Genomic DNA, 24,096 nt, shown 5'->3' with positions numbered 1-24,096 from the left:
TATAATCATCACAGAACCATCTCTAACTATAAATTAGAGATCCACAATATCAGTTATTAGCCGATATTAGATAGTTTTAAATCTGTATTGGTCAATATTGCCCTAGTAAAAAAGTAATATATTTCAACTACATTTATTTCATACTAAGTATAATTCAAATCAATTAACATATGTAGACTTATTGATATAAAAATGATAATAAAACATTAATTGGAGTATTATTTGTGCACACTGCACATTTCTTAATATTAAGCCTAAAATATGTTTTAATGTCACTATTGATGATGATTATATGATCTTTGAATAATATTGATCTTTGAATGCAAGATATTTAAAGTGTACCTAAAATATACTTGCAAGTTCTACTTTAGCATAATCAAATATACTCCAGTATATCATTAGTTGGACTTAAGCAGTACTACCCCACAATTAAACTGCATTCAGCACAAAATTAGTTGTTCCAATTTAGCAGACTTTAAGTATACTAGTTTAGTATACTAAAAATACAATTGTAAGGGTATTTTTTTATTAAGTACATAAATATGTAAATGTATTTCACTAGGGTGGATATACATTAACGTTCAAAAATTTGGGTTCAGTAAGATTTTTTCTTTTTTAAATAAATAAATTTAACTGCATAATTTTTAACAAAAAACATTGGTAAAATATCTGTTTAGGAGTCTTTTTTCAGCCTGGGATAGCGTCTCAACACCTTGACCAGACTGAGAATGTCTTTATCCCATCTAAGGGACCCACCAGCTTAGCTTTCTTTACAGACATCATTTGTAAATGTAACAACTCTTTACTTACTGGCCTGTCTGCAACTGCCAGTTGTCCCCCTTTTCAGGCCTCTCTTTGGCATCCCATATGTGTCTGAATCACATTTAACAGACTCTTCCAGTAAGAGCTTTGCACATGTGGTCCTTAATTCTGGTCTCTTTTTAAAAAGTAGCTTTCATTAGCTTTTTTTTTTAAACCTAAGCATTTTTGCTTTATTTATGCTTTTTTTCTCTCTCCAAAAGGTTATTAAATGTATAACTTTGCATGGTTGTATTTCAAAGTGAAGGGCAAGCTATTTCATGGATTGAGAGGTTGACTGACTAAAAGAGGCTGTCATTTCACACAATAGCAGAGATCCACTGAGACCTGCCATTCACAGGGCAGAACGTATAATTGAAGGTTATAAACAGAATATAAAATACAGAAAATTAGGCTGGATTGCTTAAAAGAGCCCAAAATAATGGATATCTTTCACCATCTGGAACTAGCAAGTGCACACTTCTAGAGCAACGGGAACTTTATTCCTGTTAGAGACTGAGGGCTTTCCTCTCAAACAGAAAATAAGATGATAAAATTACATACATGGTCAAATGTATGGATAAGTATGCCTAAGGAAGGCCATGAGGGATTGTATACTCTGTTGGAAAGTGTAACTACTGTAACTAGGAACACTAGGAAAGTGTAACTGGTAAAATGCTATTGTTTTTAGAAACCTATTGAGGCAGAAAAGCAGCGTGCATGGTTGCTTCTGATGAGTGGACACGGTTTGCGGGCAGATTACTTAACCACAGACAGTGGTTCAGATGGAGGTTGAGTTTATGCTGTGTACCACTTCACCCTTTTGCTGTAATCAATTTCAGAGAAGCTCCCTGGAGGTTCACAAAGCTTTTTTGGCAGCCTGATGTGTCTTAATGGAGAATGCATTTTCCCACTCTCATTTGTGCTTGTCAGGTGAAATTATGTTGTATACAGACGATATGGGACAATTAGACTTATTTCAGTACAGATTCTCGGTGGAAAACCCCTCAAATAAAAATTCTAATTTGATTTAGATGCCCCTGCAGTAGCATTAAGGATAACCTAAGTGAATCTATTATTAGTTAAAGTTATAAGGTGATAGGAAATATTGGTTATGTCAGAGTAAGGTAAATGCTTGCATAAAGACAGACCTCTGTTGCTACAGATCTTGCCATCTGGAGATGTGCATCTCCGCTTACTCTCCCATGGGCTGATGTCACACTGGAATTCACATTTATCTCCATGCCAACCAGCCGAGCAGTAACAGTTTCCACAGTAACACTTTCCATGGCCTGCAACCACAAATATAGGGAGAGAGAAGAAAGAAAATCAGTTTCAGAGTTTTGAGATTTTATTTTTACATTATTATTGTTGACAACATGCAGGTATGGCAATGGCATTAAATGAATGAGGATGTCAATCATTTAAAATGGTGTTTTTTTTACATATAATCATGCTATTGAAAACCATATATTTTTCTAAAATAGATCTACAGCATTAAAAATGGCTTTCATTTTTATCTCAAATATATTTACTTGTAAGATAAATGAAAATTACACAAGGTGGTAAGTCTTGTCTTCAAAGAAATCTAATAAAAAATTTTATTAACTTTATTAAACCCGATGTGTTAAAGCACTTGTCCTGTTGTCCGGAGACTCAAGCACATAGACTCTGTCACAGGTTGAATGGGCATTTGTGTACTGTATCTTCTGTAAACAGCATCAGTGATTATAATGGTTTCTACTTGCTTTTAACGTGACGCTTGCATCCGGGGTAAGCAAGTTTCAGGTTTTTTTTTCAGAGATAGCTCACCCAAAAAAAATCAAAATTCTGTCGTTAATTACTCACCCTCATGTCATTCCAAACCCATAAGACCTACAGCTGCAATATTGAGTGTGTTATCAAAGATGAGTAAATAAAACAAAGCAAATGCCACTTGATTTTTATATTTTGTTATCAAATGCAGTAGCGTAAAACAGTAAAATTCATACAAATGTGTCCAAATACATTTTGGGTCACTGTAGATCAGTCTAGAAGCACTGGACACTGTGTGATCATACCTCCACACACTTCTCCAGAGTCTTCATCCAAACACTCGTTGTCGTCACACTCGCAGTAGCGTCCACTGATCAGGCCCTTCCCATCGGGATTATGGCACATGCAGCTGCCGCAGTGACAGGTGCCTGTCGGCCAGACACATCAATGTCAAAACCCACAGATCTAATGCTGTCACACTGCTCCACAGCACCACACAGCAGCATACTTCTACATATGAAGACACACACCGACTCACACAGACACTCCAGACCCAAGGCTATATAGAATTGCATGCCATTTAGACTTTATCAGAGAATGAACTTAGAATTCCTGAATTTGAAATGAGCCTGCAAACGGGATGCAGATAGCAGAATACAAGAATTTGTTGTAAGTGTAATTTTATATTTCATTATGAATTTTCTATATACATCATCATAAAAAAATAAAATAAAAAAAATTCTCCCCTCATAAGTATTACATTATTTAACCTACAGAAATGTAGGTATCAATTTAAATTAAATTTAATATATTAATTAAAATTACAATTAAATTTAATATACCAATTTCATTGGATCATGGTAGAACACTGTAATTTTCTCAATATAATAATAATAATAATAATAATAATAATAATAATAGTTATAATAAAAATAAATAAATAAATAAATAAATAATAATAATAATTTGAGGAAAAAAATCTACATATATATATATATATATATATATATATATATATATATATATATATATATATATATATATATATATATATATAGGAATAAGTAAACCTAAAATTAATATTTAATTGATACAATTTTAAATTTAGTTTTAAATTTCAATTGCAATTCAAAAGGAAGTGTAAATAAAATGATTCCTAAAACAAGCTGATTCTTAAATTCTGGATTTTGCTCAATCCTGATACACAGCATTTTCACGTTCACACAAGTACTTATGACATGGTGACACATAGCAGGCATATCTGCAACCAGCTGGGCTCCCTGCTAAAAACATACAGACACATCACCTAAAGTTAATGTTTAGGTTGGTGTGAGGGTTAAGTACAGGGTTTGGGGGAAGGTGTGAAATACAAGCAGGCTGTTATTTTCTAGACCACCCAGAAAGAATGTTTGCATGCCACATATCTTGACCTTTAGTTCTATTATATAGGTCCCCATGCAATACCAAATATCATACCTGCATTGGAGCAAACTACACCCTGGGCATTGCGGCAGAGGTCTTTACTAGTTTTGCTGGAGAGTGAACATTCCTCCTGGTACTGACAGGATTCCCCAAACCAGTTTTCATAACAGAAACACTTTCCAGATTTGCATATCCCATGATCTGCATTGGACACACATACAAAATACAGTTATTGGTTGTTTTGAGTAACAAGGAGTCATGAAACAGGCCCACACTGTTATGGGTTGATAACAATTGATATTGTGTTGGAGGAGCATACTATGAGATCGAGTATGTGATTAGTAACACATTTGTAAGGTGTTTGGAGAGGGGTAAAGGCCAGGGTGATGTAAAAGACATCAACACTCTTCATGTGTGCATGCCTACCTAGGAAACCCTGACAGAGACTAGGATGGAAGTTGTGTGTTTCACACATGTGCTTTTCACAGCTAAAAGGTGTTGAAGATTCCTTATGGTTCCTTTCCACACCGCATGTATTATACAATTGCACAACCCTATCACTAGAGGTGTGCTAACTGATCTGTGTAAAAGTATTTTATTTTTACACTTGTTCAAATTTTGAACTCATTAAAATGAAAAATGTTCAGTCAGACTGGATCACAGGGTCATCCCTGAACAGGTCGGGTTCAGGCATTAATGCCCGTGAAGACACAAAGCAAAGCAAAATAAATAGGCTTATGAAGTGTTAAAAGGGAGAAAAAAAAACATTTCCCATATATTTTTGTTGCTGATGTCAATGACTGTGTATTCTATAGTATTTTGGCACAAATTCATGTGCCATACGGTAGAAGCTAGCCATATGAGGCAGATTGCTTGACATCCTCTTAAAAACCACGAAAAAAATCCAAGTTTTAAAAGAATGACCTAATATGTTTTAATATGTGCAGGTGAATTACAGGATCAAATCAAATCAAATAAAAATGGAAAGCAAAGCTTAGGTCAGGGATATTCAATTCCACGACCTACAGAGCTTATGCTGCGTTCCAGGCAACCCGTAACCCGTGTTTTTCCAACCTTCTACTAGTGAAAGTGCACCAGAACGGCAGTCAAACCTGTGACTTCCCACCTGTGAACTCGTACTAGATCGATGTACTCCCAGTTCCGAGCTCTGATGTCACATAGCCCGCGAAACAACAATGGCAGTCCTTACGGATAATATTGCTTATGGATGCTGTGTTTATGGAAGTGGTACACAGTGATAAATAGACTTTAGGACAATATAACATTGCAATAAATTTTATAATCTAGCTACAATTCCTTGCGCTCAGGCAGTTTAACGCTACAAACCCATAAATCTAAAAACTCATTAACCGTCTCAAAAACCCACCATTAACGGGCTCAAAAAAATAACTAGAACACAGCATTAGTTCTAACCCTAATCAAACACTGCGTGTAATGATACAGTAATCCTGAAGACCTTGATTAGTTAGTTCTGAGTTAAATTAGGCTCAGAACTAAACTTTCTAGGACATGGCTCTCCAGGAACAGAATTGAATGTGTCTGGCTTAGGTTGAGTCATGAAGTTCTGCAGATCTTTGCAACCACAGGGTCAGTAAAAATCACATTAATGCTTCTCACACCACAGAACTCTTGTTGGACAGACAGAAATGGATTTAATAACATGTAATTAAAGTCTGTCCTGCAGTTTAACAGCTCCACCACTTATTTCAAATACTTTAAGGACCTTTTTCATTAATTTTCCACCACTCTCTCTTTCTCTTCTGGCTTCTCCTCTTTCTTCCTATTAATATGCATGCAACAGTACCAAAAGTGGGATTATTTTTCTATATCAGACCATTGTTATGATTGCCTATTATTATTCTTGACTCCATGGATGAAAAAGGATGTGCAAAAAAAAAACAAAAAAAAAAGGCAGATAAAATATGCTACAAATATATCCTGTTATTGTAAATTCGGCTCCTTTAGCACATCCTGAAGTGTCATCTTCAATCACTCCCTGCACTAATCCATCATGTAAATTTGATGTCGTCTTCAAGTGCTATCCATCAGTCCTTAACAATAGCCTTGTTCTGCGCCTGTACTCATTACCAGAGAGTCTTGGCTGCTTGTCACAAACATTCAGTGTTTTATAGCCAATATGGAGGGAAAGGCAAGATTTATGCTAATAACAAATGGAGCATACATCTGTCTTGTGCCCTATATATTAAAAGCAAATTGGTGTTGCAAATGTTACGATATAAGCCCAGCTATTTTGGACTTTGGCTATGATGTGATCCTTTAAAAAGGCAATCCTCATTGCTACATCAGGCAGATTGTGGGACAACAACTTCCTGTTCAGTGTGAATGGCGCAGTTTCAGACATTACCAAACTTTACAAAATAAAATTATCAATATGGTGGGGGTATCTTCCTCTGAACCAATATTTGACCTTAAATAAATGGGCAAATGATTTTTTTTTTTTTTTTTTTTGCACATTTGTTAAACCGAATTACTGTTTAACCCGGGGGGAAATTAGAAAAAAAAGGGAATTGATAAAAAAGAAGAAGAAAAAGCTAATGAGTAAAATAATAAAGTAAAATACAATAAAATAAAAATATATAAACACAAGTATGCAGTGACAATGAATATGAACATTATTACCAACAGTACAGATGACTCTAAAGTCAAATCAAGTCAAATCACTTTTATTTCTAGCACTTTATATGAACAGATTGTTTCAAAGCAGCTTTAATAAATAGGAAATTGGCTGAATCAACCCAATTATAGAGACATTCAGATTCTGCTGTAAAGAAAAAAAAAGACAATAGTGTCATTTTAGCTTATACCCACTCAGTGTTGTTTTAGTTCAGTTCATTAACGGTGTAAGGTTCATCAGTTTCAAAAGAAGTTCAACTATAAGTAGCTCTACAGAAGGCAGCAATGTCGGTATTCTAAAAACAAGAACAAAGCAAAAGAAGTAACAAATTTCTTCTTTCAGTGCCATTTAATATGTTCTTAACTTTTGAGGTCATGTTTCTCTTGAAAGTCATTTGATGCCATCCTACACGCACACAAAATCACTTTGACATTAATTGCCACCCACCTAAATGGGGAAAGAAGAGTTTGATCCTTGCTGTCCACTCTGTCCTGGCTTCTATGCCACCAGGGGCATAATTTACCCCCTCCCAGCTGATGGGCCAAGATGGCCATATCCACCCTGAGCTGTATGACTCACTCTAAACAGCTGTGAACAGTATTAATAGACGGTGTGTCCTCATCAGATAAATTGTAGACGGCGAGCAGATTAATGAGTCATCTGATGCTAATAGCTGTTCCAATTGCAGACAGTGCTGTCCATGTTAAATACTGACATAGGAATATGGGGCGTAAACTCTGATTACAATCATTTGTTTTGGGAAACAAGAATAGACAGTATTGTCACAAAATCGCAGGCAATGTTGTCTCTGAGCAGCCACCAGCTCATTTTAGAATGCAAACATTTTCGGCTCAAGAATGTACTTACTGTTTTCAGTAGATATATCTACATTTAGCATTTTATTTTACCTTGAAGCAGCATTCTTTTTGCTTGTTTTTCTAAAATATTTTTTGCCTTCTGTTTTTCCATTTCAATCAACATCTTTAAATCACTAAACAAAAGGAAACTGTAACAAATGATTGGCTCACAACAAGTAACGTTTGTAACTACAATATATTTTTACAAAAAAATACTATTCTACTTCAAAATGTGACATTTAATCCAATTTGTTACTTGCTTGTTTCCTTGTAATTATTTGTGAAATTTATTAGCTATTTATGAGTGAAAATTGTTTCTGCACATTATTTTTTAGTGTAAATGCAGTCTACGGTAGTTATACTGTACATATCAAAACAAGAAAAATAAATAACTAAATATGTCAATAAAACAGGGTTGCACTGTGAAATGAATCGAACAAGTTTAACACTGGACTGGGACAAACACAGTGCAATCTAAGAGAAATGGCAAGGGAAATTCCATTGAGGAACATCCACAAAAACTGACAAGATTTTTTATGCATTACAAAACACGCAATTTCCAGCAGGCTCTTTGTTAATCAGCATTCAGTGAAGTTTGCATATGTTTTTATCTACACAAGCCTTTAGTAAACTGGGGCCTTTATGTGCTAGCTTGATCTTGAAGACATTTTTTCCTCTTAGCCTGTTAAACAGCGGCTTTGTATAAAACAAGACAGTGAGGTAATTATTTCGCCTTTTTGTTCTCCTGCTTTACGTTTTAGAGCGTGAAATGATTATGTGCTAGGCTGGGCTGGGTGTGAGGGAGATATCTGTCCTGGTTAATAATGCTGCATACCTACAGCAGACCTGCAGTGATGAAGAAAATCATGTAAAGAATGAGGGTCACTGAGTGTAATAAGTTTATAGACAATCTATGATTGATGATACTTGATTGATGATACTTGTCAGATCTGTGGTCTAGCATTTTGAGCTGTAGCGCTCATATGGGAGATGTGTGTTCAAGTCCAGCCCATGTCATGTTCATCCTTTCCCTATTTCCTCTCACCTGACATTTTATAGTGTGTTACTAATTGGATGAAATACCAGAGAGGAAATTAAAATGTCATTTTGGCATCATCATTCATATTTGCAGTGAAATGACACAGTGTTGTCCCCTGTTCAGACACAATTTCCTGTTCTATTGTATCCCCAAGTGCATACTGACCTGGAAGGCATGTGACCTTTTCCATTCATTTTGAAATACGGATCAGACCTGCTGCATGAGTTAGTACTCAAACTATATGGTGACAGAGGCTTGCTAGAATGCATACAGTATGTTTGTTCACCAGAACCATAAACACTGCTGTCAAGCCCATCATATACAGTATGTAAGCAAACTATCATCACACTTCACCTAAATATTTTAAATAGTGCTATTGGTTACTCAACATATGTGCAAATGTCTTTATTAGATTGTGCAAGGCAGTGTTTTAAACACGTGGCACTCAAGTAAAAAAAAAAAATAAAAATTTGGTTATATGACATTGAAGTCATTTCTCCATCAGAATGTTCTTGGGAAGAACAGAAGTCCAACAACAAAAAGACTGAGGAAAGATCTTGAGAGAGTTCCACAGGGACCTGAAAACATGGAAGATTACTATTCTGACATGCTCACTCAAGCACATCAAAAAAGCAAAATATCTCAAGGGTATATAAGGGTATATTGATGTATATAAAATAACATTCTGTGAACATAAATTATCATAAATCTGTTCTTCACAAATACCTGATTGGAGAGGACAGGTCTCTAGATGGCAACACTTGCTTGATGAAAAAGGACAATGCATCACACCACAGGATCAAAAATGAAGGTCACACCAAGTCGCTGAGAGAATTTCTACAGATGGAAAAGAGCTACAGAGAAAAAAGATAAGGCAGTGCTGTGCCAAATCTTTCACGTGGCTCCTTGAAACCCCAATTAACTTGTTTTGGGAGAGGGAAAAATGAGTGAGGAAAGTGAAAAAGAACTGCCATGTTGAGCTCTGTCCCCATAAAGCAGAAGAAAAAAGCAAAACCAGGTCACATAAAAAGAGAAGAAAACCATGAAATTGTGCTCCATTTTTCTCAGTCTGTACAAACAATTCAAATCCTATGGAAATGCTTTCACAGCTGGATTTTTGTGCTATTCGGTGACAACAAATAAAAAGGAAATATTCACATATGTCAATCACATGTTGCCTATTGAAACACTGGAGATGCGAACAAACAAACAAACAAAAAAATCACACAGCTGGTGACCAGGTGTCAGGTAAAAACATTGTGTATTTTTGTGCACCCTAAAGTCCTAGTTTGGAGTCGTATTGCTGGGTCAAGATATGCTGTCATGTCTATCTGTTTGTCAGTGAACAAAAACAGGTTTTTCTAAGCAAAATGATTCATGGAGTCTCCCTGAACAAATGCAACTCTCCAGAGACCAAGACAGGTTTTTCTTCTTAAGTGAGAACCGAAATGTATTTATCATTACATGCTCCACTTATCATACAGATCTTGTAATGAGAAATGAGAAAATAAAAAAGGAAGGCAAAGAAATTCAGCTTATTGTCAGGGAATACTATATGTTTTTCAAAAAAGCTGGTTATGGTTATAAAACTGGAGCATGTAAACAAGACCTTATATGCCCTGTATGCTGATTGAAATGACAAGACAGTGTTTCAGAGCAATATACTAACAATGCTGCTCAGCTTGCACATCCTGATATTTTTGTGTAATGGTCAAAAAGACTGAACAGATGACAAACTGCCTTTCTTGCAGTATTTGTGGTATAAATTTCATCTGATGCTATTCTAATACTTCAATTACAGTATAGTATAGGAATGTGAACAATTGGCACATCATCAAAATCCTTTTACAGGTCTAGAATATCCCAAACTGCCATGAACCAGCTCAGAAAACCAGCTTTCTCTTTAAAGGATGAGATGTAAGGTATTTTGACATAGATGTGCAGTATAGCCTTGATGTTAGGCAAGAAAAAGTCATGTTGGTCCATATGTGGCCTCCTTTTTAAGAATACATAACCATGAGAGAAACCCTATTATCAGCTATGCTCCAAAGTTAATGAGCTCTTCAGTGGTTCACAACATGCCTCCACAAATAAATCTTTCTTTCCAGCTTCACATATCTCCATTAGTGGTCCTCAGCCTCTTGTGTGTACAGATCAGAACTGAAGGTGGTATGGAAATAGATGGGTGTTTTTGTTCAAGGTCTATCAGATGGATTGCTAATTTCAAGAGTATAGAACTCAGTGCAGAAAATCAATATGTTACAGCTATAGAGAGCAACAGCAGTAAAGTAAGCAAAACCCCCATTCATATTCTTCATGGAAAAATTATTTTTAGTTGAAATCACAGACCAGTCACAGATCATATATGATTCTGCAGAAGTCCAAGTGAGTTTAACTTTATTTAAAAATATGTTCAATATTCTTTTTCAACAGAAAAGAAAAAACCTCACTACCCATTATCCTAAACAGAGAAGGCACTTTTACTCTAGAAACCGAAATTGTTGCAAAAATATGACATTTGTTGGTTCGGTTCATGGCTTTGAAGTCTTGATGGAAGAACTTCTAAAAAAAAGTCAATAAAAAAAAAAAGAATAATACTTTCAGAACCAAGAAGCTTGAAAAGTGGATGGTCACAGTTGCTTTCTATGGAGGGTAAATATCTTACACTAGCAGCACCACTGTGTCCTTATTATAAAATGTTTCAAAGCCATCGGTAGGTCATGGTGCTGTTAGTCAAGGGTTTGGAAGTCAGGTTATTCAGGAGTCTTTGCTAATGGATTTCTTTGGACTCACACCAAATTTTGCACACACTCACCATCCAGTGGAAACTACTGAAATAACATTCAACACAGAAACGAAGTATCTGTGAAAATTATCCTTTGAAGCAGTCTCTGCAAAATTAAAAAAAAAAAAAAAAAAAAAAAAGAGGGTTGCTACAGAACAACATGGCACCCAAACAGGCTCCTTTGAAACTGCCTATGTTTGGCTGAATAGACGCACTGTGAAATTCAAATGAGACCTTGTAGCTAATGACACAGCATTGGATGGAACATCAAAGGACTTTAGTGAAGCTGGATGTGTGTCTTGCACATGTCTACAAAGCCTTTTTTTTTTTTTTTTGCAGAAGACAAGACATGACATTCACAAGTAAGTGAAGGACTAAGTGGAAATGCTGTGTTGGGAGAGTGTGAGAAAGCTCTTACCTCCACAGGTCTTCCCGTCATATGTCGGGCAGATCCAGTCATGGCATTCACAACGTGGTCCATAAAACGTTCCAGGTTCTGTGACCTGGCATATGCAAATCCCGCACTCACACTCACCTCTCCCACTACAGATCAAACCATCGGGGGTCCGACAGCGCCTCAGTGATGATTCAGGGGAGATCTTACACCCTCCACCCACCTGCCTGCAAGACACAAGACTGTTCATTCACCCCGTGACCTTTGCCTTCCACATCAAACCTCTATTCCTCCCCTGTAGATGAACATATGCCAGATGGTGGATGGGTGGGTGGTCGTTTGCAATCCTCCCTTTCACCAGTAATGACAACTCATCTTGGTTTCTGGAGGAAAAATTTTGTTTGGTTACTGAGGATGGATCAGATTATGGCAGAATTTGTGTCTGTATCTTATTGTATGCTTGCAAGCTGATATTTAAAGAAAAAAAAAACTCTATAATGCAGGTCATGTGGAAATCACCACTTCGGTGGAAATGGAGCCATGACTCATAAGATATCATTCTGCTAGCACTCAGTCCGACAGAGAACAGCAAACTCATGTCTAGACGCTGTCCATACAAATGTGTCTGCTAGAAGATCTGAATTTGGAAACATTAAAAATAACTTTAATCTTCAAGTTTTTTTTTTACATTTGAGGACCATATAATATAATATATTATAATATAATATAATATAATGTAATATCAAAGAGTATATTGCAAAGGTCTAAAAAGAAAATGCAGTCAAAGTCAAGAACACAAATTTCATTACAATCCTACTGAAAACAAACAATGGACTGTATTCCACTGTTTATTATTTTCTCACCCGAGTTCCCCTATGAAAAATGTTTCATTTGGTGGTGTTCTTCTGCTTCTCATCTCTGCAGTTGGTCTTTCTCACATTACAGGGTAATAAAATACACTTTAAAAAAAAAAAAATTTTAAGCAAATACTGTTCCGGGGTTTAGCATGGTTGCAGTTACATGGAACAAGTCTGTTAGCCACAACAGCATATTTTTTTTGATTCTAGTCCCTGTCTCTGATTATGTGCAATGCAGCGAGGGCATACATAAACATTCATTGTGGCACACATTAGGGTAAATGTGCACCTGCTATGTATAAACCACTTAAGTAATTTGTCAAAATTACAGTCACACAACTGGTGACCTTAGCCAAAACCATAGGAAGAGATCAAAAAGGTATATATATTTCTGATTTTAACCTCTTAACTGTCACCCGTCCCCTCTGTGGGTTTAGTTTACTTCACTATTTTACAATTAAATCCTAATCTAATCATGACAAACTAAATATCGTTGGAAAGGTCTAAGACTTCTAAACAGATGTTTTACCACTGTTTCTTGTTAAAAATTATGTAGGAAAAGTAATAGATTAATTTATGACAAGATTCAACCCAAAAAACCAAAACAAAAAAAAAAGAATTCTTAACTTTTTTAAAAAAAAAATGTCTTTTTATCTATCACACTTTAGAAATCATCAGAAATTATATATCAGTTGAAAACTTAAAATCTCAAAATTCATCCTTTGAAAACCATTTTAAAATCAGACATTGCATTACCATGAAAATGGTTCATCAAAATCATGTGACAAAATGTTTTCATTCATGAATTATAAAAATTTAAGTTTGGATCATGCACTTTCACGTCTATGTTCAAAAATGTGAGTAACAGTTAAGGGGTTGAGGAAATACTGTATGTTCTGTGAAGTAAAAACTGACTTAAAGGGCCAGTAAAAGAAATAAACCATTGCTGGCAATGAAAAAAGAAAGAAGAGTAAATAGCTTAAAATAGAAATCTACAAGCCTTAGACTTGTAGCTGTGACTACAAAACAGAAACTTTCTGGTCTGTAAAAATCCAGTCTGTCAGCAAAACGTGGCTGCACAGTGGAAAAGTCAAACTGATTGAAAAACAAGAAAGCTAAACTCACCTTAGCGACTGCTGTAAACTTCCTTGAATGGCAGAGAGCAAAATTAGAAGCAAAGAAACTAAGACAGAGTTCACCAAAGTCTCTGCATGCATGTTTAGATCCCCACCAGAAACCTGAAGTGAAGTGCCTTCAGGAATTTCCCCTTTGCAAAACTGAGGGAGAATGGGCTAAATCCAGCTCAAACGCTTCAGAGGCCAACAGCGCTCTCCATATGAATGCTTTTGATTAGTTGTGATTCTCGATGCAAAGGCAGGAGTAACAGAAGAAGTGCCAAAAAAGAAAACTTTATCACCATAATTCATAACAGTTGTTCATAAAATTTGCTGCTGTCCTTTAAAAAGGGAATTTGCTATAGCAATCATTATAAAAACAGAATATAAAATATGAAATGGAGACAACTCGTTACGAAACAAACTGTTTTAATGAGCTTGAATCTCTTTCACTGTGATATCAATTATATGTTTTATGCTAATATTTAATTATTATGTTAATATTTTTTCCAACACAGTAATCATGAGCAACATTAAATGAAGATTTTGGAGGAATATATTAAAGGGGTCATATCATGCGATTTCAAGTTTCCTTTCACTTTGGAGAGTTTCAAGCTGTTCGTGAATAGATAAGATCCCTAAAGTTGCAAAGACTAAAGTCCCAAACCCAAAGAGATATTCTTTATAAAAGTTAAGACTCGTCCACGGCCTCTTAAAACGCCTCGTTTAAACACACCCCCACATGTCTACATCACTGTGTGAGAAGATTTGCATGACACTGCCCAAATGTTCACGCAAAGAAAGAGTGGGTAACAAAGACTATAGAATACCCAAGACATGTAAAACGTATAGTTTTGAATGGGGAAAAATACAATGCTCAATATGGCCGTTCAATCGCCGGAAGCCCTGCCTTCTGAATGAAAGAGCCAATAGCTAATAGGTAAAGTCAGTGCGCAACTGCAGCTGTGGTTAGAAGTCCCGGTTGCTATAGAAATGGTCAGCATTTTAAGACATGCACTCAGGACTGCACACTGGCTGATCTAGCCTGAAAAATACGCTTTTTATAATGCTATTTGAGCAAAAGAAACAACATTTATGACACAGTTGTCAGATTTCTTTGGTGATTTCAAATATGAAATTTGACCGTAAGCTTGGTGAAAAGTTTTGGAGAATTTGATGTTTCCCCATTCAAAGAGATAGCTGCACTTGCATGCCCTAGAGGCTTTTTAAAGATGGCTGCTTAGTGACATGACTTGTCATAAAGAGACTTTGGGCGTAACTTTGATTCTCGCTGCTGCTGCCATGTCGTGGAGATGCTGTGTGTTTCATTGTGAAAGCAGAACTACTTTGTTTGGTCTTTCAAAAACTTGAAATTAACACTGTTCCAGAACAGTTCAAACCAAATATTCAGATGTGTGCAACGCATTTTACGGAGGACAAGAACTGTTTCCTGGGAGAGTAGCCTACAATGCTGCACTGTAAAAAATGTACTGTAGAATTTACAGGATTTTACTGTCAAAAAAGTTGCCAATAAAATCCTGTAAAAATTATGTTAATTGCTGTAAAATGGATTACAGTATATTACTGCAAAGCAAATTACAGCTGAATGTGAAAAACAGTAATTTGTAGTATTTTTTACAGTAACATTTAATTAAACTTGTAGTTTATTTTACAGCAAATTTTGTAATTTCACAAATTTTGCCAATAAAATCCTGTAAATACCCCTAAATCCAAGATGATGTTGTAATAATTTAACAATGAAAATGCTGTAAAGAATAATTTTAACAGTAAACTGTAAAATACTGATAAATGCATTATCATGAGCACTATCTTAATACATTTACAAATAAATAAAACCCATGTCAATGCTGTTGCAAATAAGTATTTATTAAAACTGGTAGAAAGACATTGCAAGGCTTTTACTGGTAAAATAAAAAATTCAGTCTTTCAACAGTTAAAATCTTATCATAAAAAATAACATAGCATCACAAAATAACTACAAATACCTGTTTAAAAAATATGCCATATTATGAGTAGAACATTAACTTTCTATAAAAATGAAGGTCAATCAACAGAATTTGTATAATTTTGTTTAAAAAAAAAACAAAAACAAAAAAACCACAGCTTCTTGGCTCCATTGGCAACATGCACGATTTGTGTCAATTGCAAGTGTTGCAGGTAGCAGAGAGTGCAAGTAGCGATTGCAAGTGACATTGTAATTTAGTTTTTTTTTTCTTGTCTTCACCACCTGGCTACTGTTATAAAATGTTGGGAAATTCAAACAAAAAGTAATAAAAAATTCAACAAAATAAAAAAATAAAGACTGCAAGTGATGTCACTAGCGGAAGTGCAAGTGTATGAGAGTACAAGTCTGAGAATGCAAGTCTGAGAGTGCAAGTCCAAGCCTGCAGCCAGACCCTCTTGTTGTAGTTATTCGCGCATTATCGCGCACCTACTGGGCGCTTGTTCTTGGTTTGTACACATACGGTATGTTCGGTAATTAAAGAAAAAGATTAACATTTTACAAGCGAATTTACTTCCTCCAAAAGTAGAAAACTACAAAGAGGTATATGTTTCCACGTATTCAAGCGCTGCCTCTCTATTGATTCAGCTCTGTGATCTCGGAATCCATACATTAGCCTAACGTTACACTGAAGACGGAGTGAGCAATCGGGGCATAGAGAACACAAACAAAACACTCCGCCCTATATAGACGGTGGTTCAGACGACACTTTGATCTGTTATTGGTCAAAAACAACTTTAAATGGTTCTGTGTTGAATTTCGGGTAAACTGGTTAAATAGCCGTAATCCACATTTACAGAGTCAAAACGCTGCTATGGTTATCACGTAACTACTAGTCAGTCAACACCATTTTAGGACTGACTTCTGTTTAGCGTACACATGCTGAACGATTATGTAGAGGATTCATTACATTTTAATTGCATTTTTTTCAGTAACATTTTTAACAGTAAAATAATAGAGACTACTCAAATAGCAAATTTGCTAAAAGTAGGATACCAGAAATATCAAAAACTTATTTTGGCCAAACCAAATTATTATTAATTCATTAAAAATAACTCTAACATTTAAAACACGTCACAACCATGCCCCATATAAAAATGTCACAAATTACCTCTGACATTTATTAAAAACAACCTCCAGGCAAATATAGACTACAACCCTTCAACCCTTGACCTCTGTCATTTCAGATGATGAGGAATTAGAATTAATATTAATTGTTGTTTTGCTGTTATATCATTATTAAATTTGTTAGATGTTTAAACTGGAGAAAAAAGCAAGAAAACAAACAAACAAACAAACAAAAACAAAAACAAAAAAGTAATTGGACTTTTCACTCAAACACATTCAAAATAGCTCTTGTGACTAACCCCTCTTGTAACTAGAACAGGTGTCCATATCTATATTATTTAGCCTACATTAACATTACATTTACATTTAGTGATTTAGCAGACGCTTTTATCCAAGGCGACTTGAAAATTAGGAGAATCAATCAAACCAACAAAACAGTCTATGAAAAGTCCCGGTCTAACGTAATATTATTATTAGCTGTTATTTATTATTTCCTATGGTAATTTCAGGATAAGTTGATATAATCAATATTAGTATTCAAAGCTGCTGTTTATTCAAGAACGTTTAACGTTGGCTTAAAATGCAATTTCAGATTTCAAAGTGTTTCAATTCAATGACATTTTATCCGCATTTAACATTCATTAAAATAATAACAAACTTGTTTATGTCAAAACTGATATTACACATGTGAAGGCCTGCGGGATCTCATCCTGCGCGCTGTGCTGGAGCGGGTCACGCGCGTCCGGTGCGCATCTGTCGCGCGGCTGATGTGCCTGAAGCTCGAGCTCAGTACGAGTCATGGATTATACACCGCGTTAACGGCGATACTTCAACAACCAGTAAGTCACAGTGGGTTTTTCTGTCGTTTCGACATGTGAAGTCTACTAGAGTGTCAGATAAGAGATGTGTTTTGTTTTATTTGGCTTGTTTGCACGTTTACCAGGAAGTTAATACAACCGACTACGCAGTCGAAAGGCCTTTATTCAAAAAATCAACGCAGTCATAGATTGAAAACCGTTTCGGTTACGCTTTTGACATATTTAGACAGCAATGCACACAATGTCATAATCGATATGCCTTTATATTTGATGTAAATCGTGTGTTTTCTTGAAAGGTTATTTAGCTTGTGCTATAGCGGCAGCAGCGTTGCTCTCATCTGTTGCCATGGTAACCCTGCAGCAGCAGGAGGAATCTCCCTGCATTATGCTCATGTATCATGGCTGATGTCACTGCGTCCCGGTGTGCCACGTAGCCTCAAGTATGCTGACATGATTTCGAAATAGTTTTGCTTTTAATTGTGATACATTTTTGAAGACAAGTGGCCTGTGGCAGTGGCAGTCTTGTGTTGAATATCTGTCCAAGTCAAACAGAAGCAGGGTTTTTATTTGCATAATCATATGGTGTTATTTGGATCAATCTAAGATTGCTGATGCGGATCTGAACATGGCTAGGTGGTTGTGTTGGTAAAAACAGAACTTAGAGGCTGAACATGAAAAGAGAGATAAAGAAAGAGAAATACTTTATTAATTTAATTCTAGGGAGTCCCCACCAGGAATTATGTAGCAACCAGTGTCATAAACAATATTTGCGCACAGAAATTGATTTTCTTTTAGGATTTTTCTTTCTCTCCATGGAAAAAAAATAGTATTACTGTCACATTCAGTGAAATCAGCTCTGTAGCAAATACAGATATGTGACGGCTAGTTGAGTGACATATGTAGGGTCTATGTGTAGACCCTATGTCCTATGTAGGGTCTCGGGCTGTAGGCAGGGAAACACTTTGGATGGATGGCTGGCTGGTATGACTAAGTGTATCTCTACAAAAAAATTAATATGAAGAATAGCTTATATATGGGGCAAATTTACAACACATTTAAAATATCTGTGACATAATTTTTGCCCTCAACCCTGGTTAATTTCTGACCCTGGTAATGGGTTTGTTCAAAATCAAACATGAGCAAAAAAATTATTATTCTGGTTATTAGTGCTGTACACATTTGTATTTGCTCATACACAGAGAAATGTGTAAATATTATTCATTCATTTGGAGTTCATTGAATTTCTATCTCTATTGTCTGTAGTTCTTATTATCCCAGCTTATATACAATAATATACATAATTTGGATCAAATGAAAATATGAAGCTGGTATTGGATATCCAATCTAATCAGTTGTTCTATACTGTATACTGCTTTATATTCTGTAGCAAATTTTAGCATTAAAAAAATCTTTAGGGAAATAATTATCCTTCTCATAGCCTATACAATCTAATCTAAAACAAAAACTGCATATGTAACAAATGAGCCTAAAAACTCACAACGCCAGCCACCATTAAAGTGTTTAGTGATTGCATCCTGCCTTTAGGCAAATAGTCCTTTCTGTAAAAGTGAAACTAATTGTAGTCTTCTGCAACTTACTCCTACTTTACTGCACTTACACCCTGTAATTTTGTTTTCAGTTGTCTTCGAGCCTCTATCTATCAACCTATGCTAACTGTAGCTATTACTTTTTTAAATTGCTTGTGACTACATAAAAGCCGTTCTGAGGAGACCACTATGTTCTTGGCATAATTGTAAAAACTTTTAAGATTCAAGTTTCCATTTTTAGGCTTCAAGTTGTATCAAATGTTTTTACTGGCAGACATCACAGACTTTAAATGTGAATCTGGCATTGTTCCAAACTGACCTTTGAATGACTTTGATGTTGTGTAATTTATGTTACATCTGACTTTGAAATGTTTACCAACTTCGGAAAAGCTAAAGCTCTTTGTCATGTTATACAATGTTTGACACATGAAGGCCCGCCTGACCTTACTGGACATGACAGTTCGCTGGAGTAGATTTGTTCCTTTTGTGTTCATATCACATGTAAAGGTCAAGTTTTCAGCTGTTGTGTGATGCAGCATTCATTGACACTACTCTTTTATAAATAAGAATAAAAGGCTAATGATGTTCTTGCAGGATAGACCTCAGCTCCACCAATCAGCTGTCTTTCGTGTTGAATTCAATTCCTCTCTATGCCGGGGATGAATGCACCAATGAGGAGCCTGACCGTGAGTAACCTGGTCCCACAATCCCATCCGTCCATGACTCCGCCACTCAGTGTTGCATATATGCCTTGTCTGATGTGGTGGACATTATTTGTCTATATAATTGTACCCGTTTGGTACACCATATGCCATGTTGACTAACTGTTGTGTGTTATTTACAGGGTATGCCTGATCGCATGTTATGTGCAGTGCTGGAGCAATTTCAGCTTTACTTTTCCCGTTGGTATGTGCGCTTTGTTTCAGTGAGTGTGTGATATCCATGTTTTATTATTGTCCTCGGTAAGAATGGCTCTAGTGCCAATGTTATGCAGTCTCATTATCGATCGCCTGTCGTTTGTGTTACGCAGAAGATCCATTGTGATCTTTGTAGAAGGTAAGTCGGTATTTCTATGTCAAGTCAACAGTCTGTGTTTTATGTACGTCATTTGCTTGATTGTGTTTAATGGAGGCTGTGCGATACATAATGTCCGGTACCATACAGAGCTGTGTCCTCATGTCATATACAGCCACAGTGAGCACATAGCTCAAATCTGTTTGCATGTTTTAGTTACTTGTTGTTTCTTTGCTTAGGACTTTTGATATGACACTTCCTCTGAGGTGTTTTTTTTCACACATAATTATAGTAATTAGCATGTAGCCTATTGTAAGCTTTTTATTATTATTTATGCTAAATTAAATTTTGTAATATAAGTGCTTACAGCACATATGAGTTAGCATCTAATAAAGATTAAATCTCATGGCTACAAACAGATTTGAGCTTTGGCTAATGTGTGGTTTAAGTTAGCGTTTGTGGTTGATGTGCTTTTGTCTTCCAGATCCACTCTCTCTATAGCACAGCGAGCCCAAGCATGCTGAAGAGGAAGCAGAGCTCGCGGGTCGAGGCCCAGCCCATGACTGATTTTGGGCCAGATGAAACTCTGACAGACAGTGCTGACATTCTTTGGATCAACAAACCAGTATGTTAACAAATCTCTGAAACCTTACTATGTGGCTATTCTTCACAATAATTTGTGACCCCCACATTCGCACAAAACTAACTAGGTACAATTTCATACAATAAGGCAAATTTACATTATTACTATTATTATTTTGTCCAGATCATATATCCACCTTATTTTTTTAGCGGAGAAGCTATTTCCTCTAAATGTGCAAGACTTTGGCTATAGGTAAATAACTAGATGAATAAGAAAGTGCAGTAAACAGTAAAACTATTGGCGCTACAAGCCAGTGAGTTTATGATTACGATAACACATTAAAATAATATGATTTTAAATGATACTTTGCAATATCATCTAGCATAACCATCTGTTTTGTACAGCTAAAATAACTGAAAGCATAGACAGCAGAAGCATCAGACATTCAAGTAAAAAATGGCAGTGTCCACTCTATAAGGTGGATACAGCGTTGCAAATCATGACATTTTGACAGCGGCTTGGTTTTGGCCAACCCACATTAAAATATCACAATAGACACTACACTCTCTGTCAACATACTGTAAGCTGTCACCTGGTGCAATACCCTTTTAAAATGTACTAATATGTACCATTTAGGCACACATGTACATTAATATGTATCTTTAGGGTATTAATATGCACCCTTTGGGGTAAATAAGGTACAAAAGTGTACCTTTTGCAAGGGTACCATCCCAGTAACAGCTTTTGTACCCTTTTCTTTGAGAATGTACCCTCTCTGTTAGGAAAAGGTACAAAATTTAAACCATGAGGATGTTCCACACTCTAAAATGGATTGTTCTTTGTCCTTAGTGGGTGCATTCTCTCCTGCGGGCCTGTGCCATAATTAGTGTCATTTCGGTGTGTATGAATACACCTAAGACCTTTGAACACTACCCACCCCTGCAGTATGTTACCTTCGCCCTGGACACACTGCTGATGTTCCTCTACACTGCAGAGATGATCGCGAAAATGCATATCAGGGGCATCATCAAGGTAACACACTAAATCAGCATTGTCATGATTTATAACAGAAATTGGATGAGGGAAAAAAGACTGTCCTTCGGAAGTGAATAAAATGGGCAGGTGGCTTAATAGTGTGTGGACCATTTAATTGGTGAATCAAGGATAACAACCACACAGAGAGACATTGAATAAGTGAATCATTTGCTTCCAGAACCTGTGCAGAGATGCCTGGAATTTTTTTTTATCTTTCTTCTGGCATGGAAAGCAGTAAGGTTTATGTAATTAATTTGTTCTTTTAGACCTGAGATTGTGTGAGTACAGGGTGATTAACCTTGCAGCAATTATATGCGAAGTTAATACATGCATTATAATTTTATTGAAGGAGAGTAACTCACGGCATTATTATACTGGTGACAGTGACCTCAATTGAGTTAATTAGGCCAGTATATTTGTTTTCAGTGTTGGTCAAGTTACATCCAAAATGTAATGCATTATATATTACTAGTTACTGTCTTTTGAAAGTAATTGGTTACATTACAATATTAGTGTCTCTGAATTTTAATGCGTTACACTTCTTTTAGTTACTTTTGAGTTACTTTCACCAAAATATCCAAAGTATGACTAGGCATTCTTAAATGTCAAAATGTAGTTTATTGCTGCGCATTATACATCCGATGGAGGGTGATGTGGTACGTCTACTAAATTTATAAAATCATATTTAGATACCGGTATGTAGGTCTACATTAATGTTACTAGGGCTGCCCTCGACTAAAGATTTTTCTGGTCGACTAGTAGTCATTCATTTTAAGCATTAGTCAACTATTAGTCACACTTTTATTAATGAATGTTAGGTGAGCATATGGATGTCCTGCCCGATGTACTATAGCCTATTGACACATAGACCAGCCATTAATGATTTGTCCGCCATGGACTGCTTGATTTCGCCACTTCGAGTGGATTTTTTTTTCTGCGACTAAGCGACTAATGGCATTTTGGTCGACCAAGCCTCTTCTCGTCGACTAACGGTTAGTCAACTGGGGGCTGCCCTAAATGTTACATTGTAGTAGATAAGCACAAACACCATTATTACATTCAGAAATAAAGTGGAATGTTATTATGTAGCCAATAGGCTATTTTGAATGGTATTCGGAACAAAACAATAATGAAAGTTGCTAATCAAGCCAAAACGAATTAATTTAAAGCAAAATGAAAGCAAATGTTTCTCATGAGCTCTCATTAAGCACGAATGTTTCCATATCTGTGATGTATTTGAGTGCTAAACTGTTATTTATTGTGCAAACTAGGCTTTGTACTTTCAGCTAAATAAATAAATTAATTAATTAATTATCCTCTTCACATAAGCAAATAAGTGTTTGGCCCGAGCTCAGGCTTATTGTATGAAGAATTATTTAAATTAACCAGTGTAGCTATATGTTTTGTTGACTATATTTTACTCTGATAATGAACAGGCTGCACTGCGCTGTATGTGTGTGCGTGGGACATTCTAAAACACTTAACATGAAAAATGATTAACGTGGCTTAACATAACATAACATAACATAACATAACATAACATAACATAACATAACATAACTCAACCTAAATACTGACCAGGAAAACCCAAATTTTTGTCAAACCTTACTTGTAATAAACACTAACTACTTTCAAAAGAACGAACCCTTATTCCACAGATAAAGTGAATAATATCACGTTAAGTGTTTTCTCCCCCATAGAAGTCCATTATAAGGAAACAGCTTAATGTGGTTTAACGTACCTTAAAATGACCGGAGAACACCAGATTTCTGTCAAATTTTACTTATAATCAACACTTTCTGATGTCAAAAGAACAAACTCTTATTCAGCGTATAACGTGAATAATATCACGTTAAGCATTCTCCCCCATAGTCCGTTATAGCTTTAACGTGGCTTAACATAGCCTACCTTAACAACGACCGGGGTATATAATATATCTGCGGTAAATTCACTCAAAAGCCATCGTGCATTGCATAAATGTTATAGGCCTATTTAAATGTGACTTCACCCAGTTATGCCCTGCCTGAAAATAAATTGATGTTAAGAAATGAAGCTGGAAGATAAGTTACTAACTCCTGGCTTCAGTGTTGCTACACTGAACTGAATAGCCTATGAAGCAAGCAAGGTTGTTGTTAAGGTAGGCTACGTTAAACCACGTTAAGCTATTACCTTATAATGGGCTTCTATGGGGGAGAAAACGCTTAACGTGATATTATTCAATTTATCTGTGGAATAAGGGATCATTCTTTTGACAGTAGTTAGTGTTTATCACAAGTAAGGTTTGACAAAAATTTTGGTTTCCCTGGTTGTTGTTTACGTACGTTAAGCCA

At 35.9% G+C, this 24,096-nt stretch overlaps 2 protein-coding genes across 5 annotated transcripts in view; one reads left to right on the top strand and one right to left on the bottom strand.

Moving 5' to 3' along the window:
- LOC109096000 (integrin, beta-like 1) overlaps positions 1 to 13,886 on the bottom strand; it is a 37,578-nt gene extending 23,692 nt beyond the window's left edge. Inside the window, exons 1-5 of the mRNA XM_019109669.2 lie at positions 13,689 to 13,886; positions 11,731 to 11,933; positions 4,030 to 4,176; positions 2,859 to 2,981; positions 1,950 to 2,090 (exon numbers count right to left, since the gene is read on the bottom strand). Of these exons, the coding sequence (XP_018965214.1) occupies positions 1,950 to 2,090; positions 2,859 to 2,981; positions 4,030 to 4,176; positions 11,731 to 11,933; positions 13,689 to 13,780 (706 nt within the window). The 5' untranslated portion in view covers positions 13,781 to 13,886. The remainder of the gene's footprint in view (positions 1 to 1,949; positions 2,091 to 2,858; positions 2,982 to 4,029; positions 4,177 to 11,730; positions 11,934 to 13,688) is intronic.
- A 3,580-nt stretch (positions 13,887 to 17,466) lies between these two features.
- LOC109096314 (sodium leak channel non-selective protein) overlaps positions 17,467 to 24,096 on the top strand; it is a 100,673-nt gene continuing 94,043 nt past the window's right edge. The window contains exons 1-5 of one of the 4 annotated variants that reach the window (XM_042763869.1): positions 17,523 to 17,608; positions 19,729 to 19,820; positions 19,979 to 20,040; positions 20,633 to 20,773; positions 21,581 to 21,763. In XM_042763869.1, the coding sequence (XP_042619803.1) occupies positions 19,999 to 20,040; positions 20,633 to 20,773; positions 21,581 to 21,763 (366 nt within the window). In that variant the 5' untranslated portion in view covers positions 17,523 to 17,608; positions 19,729 to 19,820; positions 19,979 to 19,998. Of the gene's footprint in view, positions 17,609 to 19,728; positions 19,821 to 19,978; positions 20,041 to 20,632; positions 20,774 to 21,580; positions 21,764 to 24,096 lie in introns of all 4 variants that reach the window. The other 3 variants (XM_042763865.1, XM_042763866.1, XM_042763867.1) reach the window with 3 other exon arrangements.

Source organism: Cyprinus carpio, chromosome A9, assembly GCF_018340385.1.
Source record: "Cyprinus carpio isolate SPL01 chromosome A9, ASM1834038v1, whole genome shotgun sequence".
In the NCBI taxonomy this organism is placed as follows: Eukaryota; Metazoa; Chordata; class Actinopteri; order Cypriniformes; family Cyprinidae; genus Cyprinus; species Cyprinus carpio.
This window is presented reverse-complemented; position numbering and strand designations above follow the sequence as displayed.